This window comes from Lactuca serriola, chromosome 1, assembly GCF_051521515.1.
Source record: "Lactuca serriola cultivar US96UC23 chromosome 1, Lser_US96UC23_V15, whole genome shotgun sequence".
NCBI classification, from domain to species: domain Eukaryota; kingdom Viridiplantae; phylum Streptophyta; class Magnoliopsida; order Asterales; family Asteraceae; genus Lactuca; species Lactuca serriola.
The window spans coordinates 122,203,299-122,217,898 of record NC_136408.1 but is presented as its reverse complement, the minus strand read 5'-3'; the positions used below and the strand labels follow the sequence as shown (position 1 = coordinate 122,217,898).

General features: G+C 36.8%; 2 protein-coding genes across 2 annotated transcripts; both read right to left on the bottom strand.

The window, feature by feature from the left end:
• Positions 1-5,658: 5,658 nt before the first annotated feature.
• On the bottom strand, positions 5,659-6,285 carry LOC145060999 (uncharacterized). Its single transcript, XM_079008358.1, has one exon. It carries the CDS (start codon positions 6,283-6,285, stop codon positions 5,659-5,661), a length of 627 nt encoding a protein of 208 aa, XP_078864484.1.
• A 694-nt stretch (positions 6,286-6,979) lies between these two features.
• On the bottom strand, positions 6,980-10,011 carry LOC145098160 (uncharacterized). The gene is made up of 3 exons (XM_079035832.1): positions 9,474-10,011; positions 8,600-9,290; positions 6,980-8,073 (listed from the first exon to the last, which is right to left on the bottom strand). The coding sequence occupies exons 1-3, from the start codon at positions 9,845-9,847 to the stop codon at positions 7,159-7,161; spliced, it is 1,980 nt and encodes a 659-aa protein (XP_078891958.1). The 5' UTR covers positions 9,848-10,011; the 3' UTR covers positions 6,980-7,158.
• Between the last annotated feature and the right edge of the window lie 4,589 nt (positions 10,012-14,600).

The window sequence follows — 14,600 nt, the reverse complement described above, 5'->3', positions numbered from 1 at the left end:
TACAAAAATAGGAGATAATTTCTAAACACAAAGGTGTTCATTCTCAGGAGGTAAAATTGGTAATTCAACACCTAATCAACAAAGTCAAGAAGCTAAACTTAGTGCCTTCAACCGGTCCATATCAGCCATCTACCTCAGAAAGAACTAACAAGCCCAAAATGTCCAAATATACTAAATTCCTTCTTCTATATGACACTCCCTACATAAACAATAAGTTGTCACTGAGTGTTGAGCTAGTTCAACACATGTTCATTTAGGATCCGGAACATGGTATCTTCTATCTTGACAGTAATAACCAAATGTGCTTTCAATGCACTGAAGATATTCCTGATGCTCCCATTGAGCATTTGATCAATCTTCGTCTGGAAGGTATGTGACATAAAGAAATGGAATGAGGATATCATGTATTGATCTCTTTTAAACTCAGTAAGCATACGACTGATCTTCATCTTGATGACTTTAAGTGGTTGAAGCCTGAGATCTTGACTGAAGCTGAAAAAATCTCGAATGATGATTATGATGACTCCTATGAAGATTAGTTTTGACATAATCAGATAGAGGGAGATTTTAAGGTCACACCTTACAATCTGATGATTCAAACACTACACACTGACCACCAGGGTCAGCACCAGCTCCAAAATGAACGGCGTCATCATGAACTCTATGATCTTGGTGATCATATGTATATTAGGAAGTTATACGTTGTATATATGAAATAGATGCCTGATCCACAATCTTTATGATTAGGATAAGACCTTTACATAAATTAGTATACATCCCCTAAATAGTGGGATCTCCATTATTCTAATCCTATATAATGTACTATTAGGGTCAAACCCTAATAGAGCTTTGTGTCATATTTGTGACCCCGTTCTCTTTCTGAGAACCGTCTTTCTTAGTGAAAGTATCTTTGTGGTCGTATGTGTTCTTCTATTTTCTATTTGATCTTTTCTTTGTTTATTTGTTCTTTTTCATTCATACTTAAGTGTATCCAATTGATACAAACCTTCATTTTAAGCAACTAATTCAATGATCATGCAACTAGCTATCATTTCATCAATTTAATGATTGAATTATTAACGAATCAATCTAATGATTAATCTTAATATTCATAATGATTTGATCAATTTCTAGTCCTTATAATTTATTATTACAAACTTATTAAGATAGAATTTAATATAATTAGATTGATAGTTTAAATAATATATAACTAAGAAGAAAGCAGTAAAAATCGAAACATTAACATGTAAGGTAAAGTGATTAATCCAAATACTATATATATATATATATATATATATATATATATATATATATATATATATATATATATATATATGTGTGTGTATATATATAATTGCACTTTTATAAATCCAAACAATAATCACACTGTAGTATATGGGTTCATCTACATCTAAGTAAAAGAATAGGGGTTTAGACCATCATCTCTACATAAAAACAGAAAAGAATCGAATCAAATAAGTAATACGAGACATAATCCCCATAACAAACCTAACAAATCGTAGTTTCCTTGCTTTGATCTTAAATATTATGCCTCATTCTTGTTCTTTTTCCTTGAATACACCCTAGAAGGTTTTTAAGTGAATATTGAAATGTATATTTTTCTTCACAGCAAATTGGATGGTAAAATTCCGTATTTATAGGATTTTAGATGTCGTGTCACAGTTCTATTAATGTCGTGCCGCTACGTGTAATCTCTCTGGATTGTTCTTCGCGCCACCGTATTTAACCTTCATGCCACTAAACCGTTATTTTATGGAAAATTTGATTTTGATCCTTATCATTTTCCATTATTGTCCCAATCTTTTTCTTTTTCTTCTCAACTTCGAATTTAACTATATTTTGTAAATGATTGAGATTCCAATGTCTAATTCATTGATACTCATCTGAATAAATACAAGAGGTACAGAGACATTATACAGGAAAGTCTAACTAACAAGTCAGCTAAATAAGGAATAGATACTACACAATAAATATACAAATACAATATATAAATCCGAAATATATAGCAAGTGTATATTTCGGCTAATACTCCCCCGCAGTCAAATCGGTAGCTGGTATGATAGAGAGACTGGAATGGAAGCGAGTAAACAACTGGCGAGGTAACCCTTTAGTGAAGATATATGCATGCTGGTAATCCGCTGGAACATGTAGAACTCGAAGGGAACCCATACGCACTTTCTTACGAACAAAATGAATGTCGATTTCAATATGTTTCGTGCGTTGGTGTTGAAGTGGATTTTGAGTGAGATATACGGCTGAAATGTTGTCACAGTAGATGATGGTGGCTTGGCGTAACGGAAGGTGGAGCTCAAGGAGTAAGTTATGCAGCCATGTAGTTTCAGTCGCTGCATTAGCAACTCCTTTGTATTCGGCTTCAGCGCTTGAATGAGAAATAGTAGGTTGTCATTTCAACGACCATAAGACAATGTTGTCACCAAGAAATACACAGTAGCCGAACGTTGAGTGCCTAGATTCAGGGCACCCTCCCCGGTCTGCATCGGAGTAAGCGGTTAGTTTTGTAGACTTTGAGGGAGAGATATGGAGTCCATGATGACTGGTGCCTTTGAGGTATTGCAAAATGCGTTTTAAGAAGTTGAAGTGCGGTTCACGCGGGGAATGCATGAAGAGGCAAACTTGTTGGACTACATAGGCAATGCCCGGGCGAGTGAAAGTTAGGTACTGTAGAGCACCAGCGAGGATGCGGTATAAAGTGGTATCTTGCATAGGGTCACCGGCGGTTGCACTGAGTTTAGAGTTGATGTCGACATGGTGGTGCATGGTTTGCAATGTTGCATGTTTGCCCAAAAAAGAATGTCATTCACATACTGTTCTTGGGTAAGGAATAAACCTCCATGTTGGTATGTAACTTGAATTCCTAGGAAGTGATGAAGAGGCCCAAGATCAGACATTGCAAACTCTTGTGATAATAAGTCGATGAAGTATCGAAGAGTAGCATTGTCGGATGCGGTTAAGATTATGTCATCCACATAGAGAAGAAGATACTCCATTTTAGTGCCTTTTTGGAAGACGAAAAGAGAAGTGTCACTTTTTGTACTCTTGAAACCGCAATTGTGAATGTAAGTTGCAAAATGATGATACCATGCCCGCGGGGCTTGTTTTAGCCCATAGAGAGATTTGCGCAAACGAAAAATGTGTGTAGGATTTTGTGGGTCCACGAATCCCAGGGGTTGGTACATATAAACTGTTTCTTTGAGATCCCCATGTAAGAACGCGTTCTTGACATCTAGTTGATGTATTGGCCATGATCGTGAAACTGCAAGACTAAGAACCGTTCGGATTGTTGTTGGTTTCACGACGGGACTGAAAGTTTCATCACAATCTACTCCAACTTGTTGACATTTACCATTAACCACTAGGCGTGCTTTATATCTTGCAAGATTCCCATTAGCATGAAATTTGTGCCGATAAATCCACATGCATGTATAACATGAGCATCAGGTGGACGTGGCACGAGTGCCCATGTGTTGTTATCTATTAGAGCCATGTGTTCATCAGTCATGGCAGAGTGCCAGTTTGGATCAGACAAGGCGTGTTTGTAGGATTTGGGTAGAGGGGAAACAGTTGGATGTGTGTTGGTTGTATGGAGGTTGAAAGGCATTTTAGGTTTCGTGATTCCAGATTGCGATCGAGTGGTCATGGAATGGCGGTTAGTCGGTGGAGACATAGGGGGTGGTTGGTTTCGCCGAGATTAAGTTAAAGGGTAATACGGTGGAGGTAATGGTGTAGGCTGGGTGGTTAAGGGTGGGGATTGCGGTGTAACCGGTGGTGAGGGAGTAGGGTCAGATTGGGATGTGTGTTGAGGGTGGAAGAGAAGTGGGGATGGCTCAGAATCTAGAAATGAGTAGTTGTATGGTGAAGGTGGGTGGAGATTAGCATACGGAAAGGTGGTTTCGTCAAAAGTTACATGACGAGATAAGATGACCTTTCCCGTGGTTGTGTCAAGGCATCGATATCCCCTGTATTGTGTTGCGTAACCTAGGAAGATACATGGTGTAGATCTAGGGGCAAGTTTGTGTTGTCAGGTGGCATTCAGGTTAGGAAAACATGCACAACCAAAGATTCATAAGTGATCATATGTAGGATGTTTGAGGTAGAGAGTGGAAGTGGGGGTACGGTTGTCAAGTAATTTAGTGGGAAGTATATTATGAAGGTAAGTGGCGGTGTGAAGGGCATCAACCCAAAAGTGTGGCGGTAGAGAGGCATGAGTGAGGAGGGATAATATGATTTCGTTAAGACGACGAATCATGCGTTCAGTTGTGCCATTTTGTTGGGAAGTGTGTGGGCACGAAAAACGAATGTGGAGACTGGTGGTGGTGGCAAAATTATGAAATGGGTGATTATCAAATCCACCACCTTTGTCACATTGGAAGGTTTTGATGTTGGTATTGAATTGGGTTTGGATATATTTGTGAAATGTTTTGATTTTGTCATATGTTCCAGATTTGTATTTGAGGGGAAAGGCCCATGTAAAATGGCTAAAATCATCAATGATGATGAGATAATATTTAAAATCGGATTTGCTATGGATGGGTGAGGTCCATAGGTCTGCATGTACAAGATCAAATGGTTTTAAAGTGGTTGATGTGGAATTTTTAAAAGGTAAATGTTTGTGTTTAGCGATTTGACAGGAATGACAAACAAATGAATGATCAACTTTATTGCAAGAAATATGGTTATTCTGATTAAGAAAATGCATTACATGAGAACCCGGATGACCTAGTCTAAAATGCCAAAGAGGCGTACTAGAAGAAACAAAAAAAGATGAAGCTTGAGCATTGGTGGGTTTGGTGAAGGGGTAGAGTTCACTGGAACTGTTGTGTCTCGTCAAATGCTTCCTAGTCTTGTAATCCTTTAAAGAGAAACCATATTGGTCAAATTTAACAGATAAATTATTATCACGACAAATTTTGCATACGGATACAAGGTTTTTAATGGAATGTGGTGTGTGTAGTATGTCTTTGAGATGGATGGGTGTAAATGGGTGAGGTAAAGTGGTGTGACCTGATCCAATTACTGACACCTGTTCACCATTTCCAACAACCACAAATTTAACAGAAGACACACTAGGTATTGAGATTTTACCTGGGTCAGTAGTGAGATGGGTAGTAGCACCTGAGTCCATATACCACTGATCGTCATTTGGGTCCAAATTCATGGTTGAGAAAGCAGCTCCGAGTTCAGAAGGCTCCAGTGGGTTGACATCCGAAAAATGAGCTTGAGCCTGTGGTTGTCTTGACTGTTGTTGAGTAAAGGGGATGGCCCAAGGAGGAGCCCATCCAGGTTGAGTGGGATATGGGCAAGGTGGTGGTGAAGCCCACCAGGGTGTGCTCTAGTATGGTGGCGGATAGTTGGCCCACAGAAGGTGGTTTGACCAGATGGAGGACCCCGACGGTTATTTGAGTGGGATGTCGTTTGGCGACCAGGGGGCTGATTATAGGTTCTGTTGTGAGACACAGAAGTGTTGGTTCCTGGTGGTCGACGATTCGGATTGCGCTGCTGGTGTTGACGATTGTTGTTTCTAAAATTGCCACGACGAGGAGTTGGATTGGTGGGGGGTTCATGGTCAATGGTGGCGGCTATCTCAGCAGGTGAGTGGGAGTCCCAAGCACGTTGACGCTAATTTTCAAGTTGAAGCATCGAACACGCGGTGTCCCATGGAGGTAGGGTTTTATTCAGGTAAGCTCCTACTGTGTCAAATTCAGAAGGTAAACCACAAACGAGTTGAAGAACCAGACAGTTCTCATTCACCGGGCAATCGACATCGTTTAGTTGACTTGCCAAATCTTTGAGGCGTTGACAATAGGCTTCTAGAGACGACATGGCTCGGAGGGTCAGGTTGTTGAATTCATGTTCAAGTGCAGCAGCACGAGATCCTTTGTTGTTTAGGAAGATGTTCTGTACTTTGGACCATGTTTCATATGCAGTGGAATCCGGTTCAAGAACCCTTGCAAGGAGGTCATCAGATATTGTCCCGTAAATCCACTGTAAGACAATAGCATCAATTTCTGACCATGCTTCATATGTTGGGTCAGTCTTCAACGGAGGGTCTGTACCGTCAATGTGGGCAAGAACTTTGTAGCCTTTGGCATGGAGCTTGAACAGCCGAACCCATGCTGAGTACGAAACCTTGGTACCATCAATGGTTCGAATCTTATTTTGTATGTTTGTGACTGTGTAAGCGGGATGGAAAGCTTTGACAGGGTTCTGATCGGATTTATCACCTATTATGAGAAGATGGGACATATCAGAAACAAAAGAGAGAACAGGGGTAGGGCGGTACAGCCTTGGCTGCACCGGGAAGAAGGAATTTTCTGGTAAGGACCCTTTGGCTCTGATACCAAGTAAATGATTGAGATTCCAATGCCTAATTCATTGATACTCGTCTGAATAAATACAAGAGGTACAGAGACATTATACAGGAAAGTCTAACTAACAAATTAGCTAAATAAGGAATAGATACTACGCAATAAATATACTGATACAATATATAAATTCGAAATATATAGCAAGTGTATATTTCGGCTAATATATTTATCCAATATAAAGCATATTAAGTATCATGTATCTTGAAAGTACATCATTCTAGAATAAATTGTTAAGATAATTACACAAAATATATGATTAATTAAGGCAATATCAATTCTTCAGTTCTTATTGTGGTGTCTTCCTCAAAAGTGATATCATCTTGGATGATCTTTTAACCGGGTTATGAATAATGAAGAGCAGTTACACAAAAGTTTTACGGAAAGAAAAAAAATTGAACAAAAAAGCATAAAACCGATGAAGGAAAAAAGTATTATTGTTGTATTTTTTAGTAGTGTTAGTTAAGAGAGTCAGGGTTAGTTAGATGTATAGTTAGTTTGTTATGGTGCATGTCCGTATCACAGAGGTACATTTGTTCGGTATAAATACATGTATAGTTGGATGAACAGAAAAATTTGTGAGTCCCGAGCATGGGAATTGATAATTAAAGCCATGAATGAGATAGTGTTGGAGGTAACACATCTTGGAGCATCTCAACTTCAAACTGACAATGAATTAAAAAAACAAAAAAAAAAAAAAAAAAAAAAAAAAACAAGTCCATGTGTCTTATTGATCTATCTAACAGAAAGATATTCAAACTTGCATTTTCATGGCCTCCTTAAGTTGGAACACAACCTCAACAATTGTAGGCCGTTCTTCCCGAGTTTCATGCAAGCATTGATATGCAATAGCTGAAAACTTGAGTAACGTATTTGGTCTGATATCGTTCCTTATTCTGTGATCAATAATCTTGTCTAGCTCTCCATCTTTGTAGCGGGTTCTGGCCAAATGATGGAGAAATCGCCGCTCATCATGATAATCTAAAACACATGCTAGCCTTCCACACAAAACTTCAAACAAAACCACACCGAAGGAATATACATCAGATTCTTTTGTTAGGAAACCTGTTCTTTCGTATTGCGGGTCACAATAACCAGGCGTGCCAGCAGGGTTAGTGATCACTGTGCTGTTTTTTTGATTTGCTAGTCCTATCCTAGCCAACCCAAAATCTGCTAGTTTTGTGTTCCAATTCTCATCCAACAAAATATTAGCGCATTTTATATCACGGTGGATTATTCTGTGTTCTTCTGCCACATGATTGTGAAGATATTCCAAAGCAGAAGCAATGTCAATGCATATTTTGAGGAGTTGCATCCATGACAATCCATCCGACAAAGCAGGGTAACGTAAATATATGTCAAGGCTTCCATGGATTGCGTATTCATAAACAATGATCATCTCCTTGTTATCGTTGCAAAAGCCTATAAGTCTTATAATGTTGTCGTGCTGATATTGTGAAAGCATTGTGAGCTCCGTGTGGAACTCCTTGTTACCTTGAAACCCAGTTACATCGAGCCGTTTTACCGCAACTAGTTGGTCTACATGATTCCCCCAGGAGAGGAATCCCTTGTAAACTCTTCCATACCCACCCTTCCCTATGAAATTTCTTTCATTGAAGTTTTGGGTACAACTTTTTATGGCATCGAGGGGGATTTTGGAACGGTTTGGCTGCATTATCAGTGAAATGATGTGGAGTAATTAGGGAAAATGACTTAAAAGCCCAACGAAGTTTCCAAACCATTAAAAAAATCCCAATCATGTTTTATTTGTTCAAAAAAACTCAACGACCTTAACTTTTTGTCTAAAAAGTCCAACAAAGTTCCAAACCGTTCAAAAAATCTCAATTTTGTTTTGTTTAAGTTCGTTAGATTTTTTTTTGAACAGTCAAAACATGATTGGAGTTTTTTAAACGTTTTGGAAACTTCGTTGGTGTAACAAGTCATTTTCCCGATACGGTAATGAGCCACGTAATTTATTTCTCTTATTTGACTTTCAGGAAAGTGTAACTTAGTTGGGCTTTTTAGACAAAATGTTAAGTTTGTTGGGTTTTTTTGAACAGACAAAACATGATTGGGGTTTTTTGATCGGTTTGAAAACTTAGTTGGGCTTGTAAGTCATTTTCCCGAGTATTTAATATCAAACCACTATGTAACGACTACAAAACATACATATATACATGATTTCTTGTACTAACCTCTGGATATCTTAGTAGCGGTTCATTTAAACCTTGAGGGTCAAGTGGATGTAAATTTTGATTAGGCATTTCTGTCTTCTCAGAAACCGTAATGTCACTTAAGCCTTCAACCTTGTGCTTTATATGCCTGGGTTTAACATTCGATTTGAATAGTGCACTCCTTTCTGTTAACCATGCATCCTTTGTCGTTATAATGACTTTGCTTCCTTGATGAAAACCTTTGCTTCCAAGTAATGCATTCAGCTGCATTAGATGATCAATATCATCGAGGACCAAAAAAACCTTTTTACTATCTAATAGAGTCTCTATCTTTGAGGTGTATATAGAAACATCATGGAGTACTTGAACTGGACTTGGTTTTGAAATGTCATCATATAGTTGTTTTTGTAAATCAACCAACCCATTGAAATGTTCATCACATCTTCTACTGATATCTTCAATAAAGCTGCATGTATCAAATTCAGAATAATGTAATCCATAGACATATTTGGCTAAAGTTGTCTTCCCAATTCCGCCAATACCCAAAATAGTGAGTATATCTATAGTGTGAGATGATGCGTCTTTCAACCATGAAGTGACCAAATTCATGGAATAGTCCATCCCGATAAGTTGTGGCAGAGAACTCCTTGCCGATAAACCTAATTTATGGTAGATGTCCTTAACAATTTCATCAATAAACTCTGTCTCTCGCCTGAAATTTTATTTTAGTAAGAACCACAAAACACATTCCAAAAAATAACATCTCCGATTTGGAGACTAAATTTTCCAAATACCCAAATCAAAAGCATATATTAAGCTATTATCATATTTTCACTTCAAACAATATAATATATCTAACTTTTAAGGTCTTATATATGGGTAAGCAAGTCGTTACCGGCCATGTGCGTTCATCCCTTTTAAATCAGTAACTTCTTGAAGCGCTTTAGTCCACACATCAATCTTTTGAGCCCATTGACTTCTTTTTTCTTCACTTGTCTCTGCCTCCATTGCTTGTTTATGCATAGCCATCCCATCTCCGAAGCTACTTTGTAGCTTCCTGACATGGATGGGCTGAACATGATAAAAGATGGGGATAACAATATGGTTTGATGTCATACGTTGCTCGAGGATAAGCACCAATTCATTAAGGCACCATGTCGAGCTAGCATAATTCTGAGACAACACAATCACAGAAGCCCTAGATGCTTTAATCACTCTCAGCCATTCCAGTTTCAGATCTCCCCTTTTATGATACTCTTCATCATCCATACAGGTAGAGATATTGGCACGGGTAAGGGCATGATTCAGGTGATTGGTGAAACTACTACGAGTATCATGACCTCTAAAACTTAAAAATACGTCATATTCATACTTAATATCCTCAATTGATGAAGAAGATGAAGATCCTTCTTCAATAACCGAGAAAATTGCCATTATGAATCACTGAATGTATTAGTGATTTGAGAATAGATCTATATATATAAACAGCAGTTGATACACCAAGTGGTGGGATTTTTAAAGGAATTCTGAGTCAGCACCTAAGTTGATAAATGATATAATTTTGTTTTCGAACTTTCTTGGAAACTCAGTAGTTATAACATTGAAATTTAAAATATTAAGAAATGTTGAGGTACTTGACATTGAGGATGACATCATACGTTTGACATTATTAATATTTATGAGATTTGGTTGAACTGCACAAATTGTGCAACTACCATATATTTAGAACTTTCTTAAGAGAATTATTTGTACCGTAAAACATAAATTATATATTTTTATAATAGTTTAATATGTAATAAATGATGCAATAACGTTCGATTTAGGCTTGTACAAATTGATGATTAAATCCGTTTCCAACTTTTTCTATGTCCGGCAATCCCTATTTTAATAAAAGAATAATTTTAATATCCTTTTGACATGTGTCATCATATTAGGCCTCCTAATTAATACACATTTTATTTTATTTTTTGTCATGTGTCACCGTATTAAACCTCTTAATTAATGCATGTCACTTGTCAACCTATTAATTCTCTATTTCAAATTTTAAAATTTTCACTTTAATTACAATAAATTAATAACAATGCAATAAAAATTAAAATAAAATTAATACAAATTATAAGGTGACATAATTTCACATATTTATTTAAATTAACGATTATAATTGATTAATAATTTTTTCTAACTATTAAAGTTTAATTAATTTTGTAACCGTGGTTTCACGGGTTATAAACTAGTATAGAATAAATTAAGTTTCATTTTTTATTTAATATTTCCCTTAAGTTTCGATTATACTTCGATTTTGTTGGTGATTCTAATGCCGGTGGTCATTGATTGTAATGGAAATTAACAAAAGTGTCAATGAAGATTTAAATCATGATCTAATACAAATTAAATGGTGTGGAGTATATAAACCGAGTTTTATTCTAGACGCGATAAAAGGTGGTGCTCAAAGGGGGATGCACACCCTACTTAGTGAATTAAACCAATTCCAGACCATGGATTGACGTAGGGACTGTTTTGCAACCTCTTATTCAGAACTGAATAATTCGGAAGCGCTAAATGAATCTGTAATGATCTGGAAGCTCTAAATGAATCTACATCTGAATAATATATTGTTTGTTAATTTTGTTGAATGGATTTGTTAAATGACAAAATGACATTTTAACCAATTTATTGCTTAAACTCAAAACAAATAACAAGTGAAAAAACAATTTCACCATTTTATTCCTGAACCTCAAACAAATAAGAAATCAATTCAAGGACAATTTCACCATCCTACATGTAAAAGTTGTCATTTCTCTATCTATAACAAGTTCGTCACCCTATTTGATTCCTAGTAACGGTTTATATGAACTCCAATTTATGTTTTAACCACATCAAACCCCAAGCCCCTCACATAATTTTGACTGCCTCATGCACATTTCCGGACCTATGTAGTGCCCAGGGGTCCGGGCCACTACTACGATTCAACCCCGTAGTGTAATTTTTTTTCTATTAGGTGCAACGCCTTGGAACTATGAATGCCACTATTATTTTTTTGGTGCCACCACTATTCAAATGTTTTGCGTCAGTCATGGCTCATGCATCCATTTCATCCTTGGTAAAACACATCATACTAAAAAGGTTCAAGAACAACATGAGTTCGGTAAACGCAAAATACATATTTAAGGTGTGTTCAGCAAAACTAACTAGTAGCGGATAGCTTGTAGCGGATGGCTTGTAGCTTGTAACGTTTTGTTAAACGTTATATGAATAGTATTTGAATTTGGAGCGTTTTGTTTAAACTAAACGTTAGAATCTTGTAGTTCCAAACGAGACTTTCTGTTCAAAACGGAGCGTTTTGTCAAACGCTACAAGCTAGAATCTTTCAAACGCTACAAAACGCTTCGTGCCGAACACGCCCTTAGTAGAAAAAGTTAACAAACAAATGGTGATCAACATCAGCAGCTATCCAAAAATAAAATTCCATACATTATTCATGATATTGTGACATCTTCAGCCAAGAAATGACGCTTTTCCAGATATATTGTAGCATAATTTAACAATGTCGATCTATTGTAGCAAAAGAATGCCAAAATCAAGGCAACTAAAGTGAGTAACAAACTAAGCAAAGGCTTAGTGCCCCCAATCTGAAAGGGCCCCTCATTTTAAATTTTATTCATTAATTATAGTCCAGAATTTTTTTTGATCATTCCATTGCTCCACATGCATGAGAGAAGCAACGATTCAATTTCCAAAAAAACGCAGAACCAACCTGCATAAAAAAAACTAGTTGAGCCGCCCCTAGCCAAAATTAGCAATTACTTGTTGTGGCAATTTTCCTTATATATATTTCATCGCAAAATAAGTCTTCCCTTCACATAACTTTGCTAACAGATCATGTCGTTTTGTAGTTCATTATAACCCAAAGCAATCAGCCAATCACATTTTCAAAGATTTGTAATTTCAAAGGTTGAGAAGTTGATAAAACAAAACTAACTTTTACATTACAAAACCAGCTATCTAGCCTCTGTTCATCTTCATTCGTTCAACAACTTTTAATTAATGTCTTTCCATTCTTCATTAGTTTGACACCACAAGCAGTCTAAATCTTGTCCCTGTAAACCAAACATTAAATATGAATTTTCCCATTACATCTAAACATCTTTGAAATTCCGTTCAATTAGAGGGTTGTTTGGGAGTGTTTTTCAAAATGACTTATTAACTTTTTCAAAAAGTCAATAAGTTCAAAAGGTGTTTGGTAAACACTAACTTTTTAAGCAAAAACAGGCAAAAAAAAAAAGTGACTTCCAAAAAGCTAAGAATTTTTTTCTTTTCCCAAAAGCTAATAAGTTAGTTTCAAAAGCACTCCTAAACACAACTATATACATACCTAGTTCAACAAAAAATGGCCTAACCATCTTCATGCTTTCAGGCAATTTCACTTTCCTAATCACAAGTCCTCAATTAACTGTGATATCCACAACTAAAAAGAAGTTGAATAACATCATTTTAATCATTTGTATGGCATAAACAGAAGTATGATAACCAATAAAATTATTGTAAATTAATCTAATCATTGACCCACATGACAAAACTAACATATAACGTGACATATACAACTACATTTGGCTCGATTCAAGAAGGTTTATTCACTATTAACATTAACTTCTAGATTAGGAGAAGCAACTAAAGGCACCTAGATGTAAAAGATGAAAAAAAAATTGTCAAGCAAGCACAGATTGATTTGCATAGACATGAACACACAAACACACACTACCACATATATTGTAATACTCGGATTTCACGTATAATTACTATATTTAATTTATGGAATTTCAAATGTCCACAACTTGGTGAATAGATCATCATGATGTGGCATTCTGTCAGGGTTCATGTTTGTATTAAATGGTTGCCACAGTATGGCCATGCATTTGCCACGACGTGGCGACTTATTTTTTGCAAACCTTAAATTTCCAGGTTTTTACACTATTTAAAGGAAGTGATGGCTAGGCTTTCATTCATCCTCAACCTCAATCACTGTAACAACCTAATTTTTACAGAAAATTATAACTTTTATTCATATAAAATTAACCACAATTGTTCCAAAATAATCCCATTACATAGCCACAATGTTTCAAAAGTTTAGAGTATCAAAAACTAGATGCCGAAATATTAGAGAATGCATGTGGCGCCATCAAGTCGGGCCCTTGCTCTTACAACCAGAAGTACCTGAAACATCCACCAAAACTGTAAGCACACGCTTAGTGAGTTTCCTAAAACACGCAAACATAATATCATGCACATATACATATAAGTTTTCCATGGGCTCCTTCCATGGTCTTCATTGGAATGTCATAGGCTACCCCTAAGGTCTTATATCCCCGAGCCATAGGTTCCCCCCATGGTCATGCCAAATTCCATGGGCTCCTCCCATGGTCTACACATAAGTCCACATATAAATGAAATAACAAACAATTACATACTCCAATAAAAAAACATCTCATAACCGTTAATGGGTCGGACTTGGTACCTTCGACCCATGAGAGTAGTGAGAAGACTCACCTAGAATATTGAACGATATTTGACTAGGTCTCGACTCCGAATATTAGATCTACTCAACCCCTAAAAAGAAACAATTCCTTAGATACAACTCAAAATGCCCCAACCCCCTCCCCCCCCCCCTATAAGTCAAACCTGGTCAAAGATCAAGTAAAAGTCAAAGTCAACGGTCCGAGTTGACCAAACACGCCGAGTTGTCCTTCAACTCGTCGAGTTTCTCCTTTAACTGCATAGATCGGGAAAAGTCTTATCAACTCACCGAGTTCACTAATGAAGTTGCCAAGTTAGCCAGAAATCCAACAACTTAATGCATTAAGTTGTTTCAATCGAATCTAGGAACTCCAAATCTCAGTTCTCCTCCAAAATGATGTCTAGAAAGGTAAAGTTTCCAACTTTACCCTTAGGAACCGCCACAATGAGTTAATCATGAACCCTATACTCATTAGAGTTAGGCTTGACCCATTAAGCCATTAAATTCCCA

Excerpts from the sequence above, each read along its gene's own strand:
- LOC145060999 (XM_079008358.1), bottom strand. The coding sequence starts at position 6,285 with ATGTCCCATCTTCTCATAATAGGTGATAAATCCGATCAGAACCCTGTC.
- LOC145098160 (XM_079035832.1), bottom strand. The coding sequence starts at position 9,847 with ATGGATGATGAAGAGTATCATAAAAGGGGAGATCTGAAACTGGAATGG. Across the intron at positions 9,291-9,473 it reads GGGATGAACGCACATGGCCG|GCGAGAGACAGAGTTTATTG; the intron begins GTAACGACTTGC and ends ATAAAATTTCAG. Across the intron at positions 8,074-8,599 it reads CGCTACTAAGATATCCAGAG|CCAAACCGTTCCAAAATCCC; the intron begins GTTAGTACAAGA and ends CTGATAATGCAG.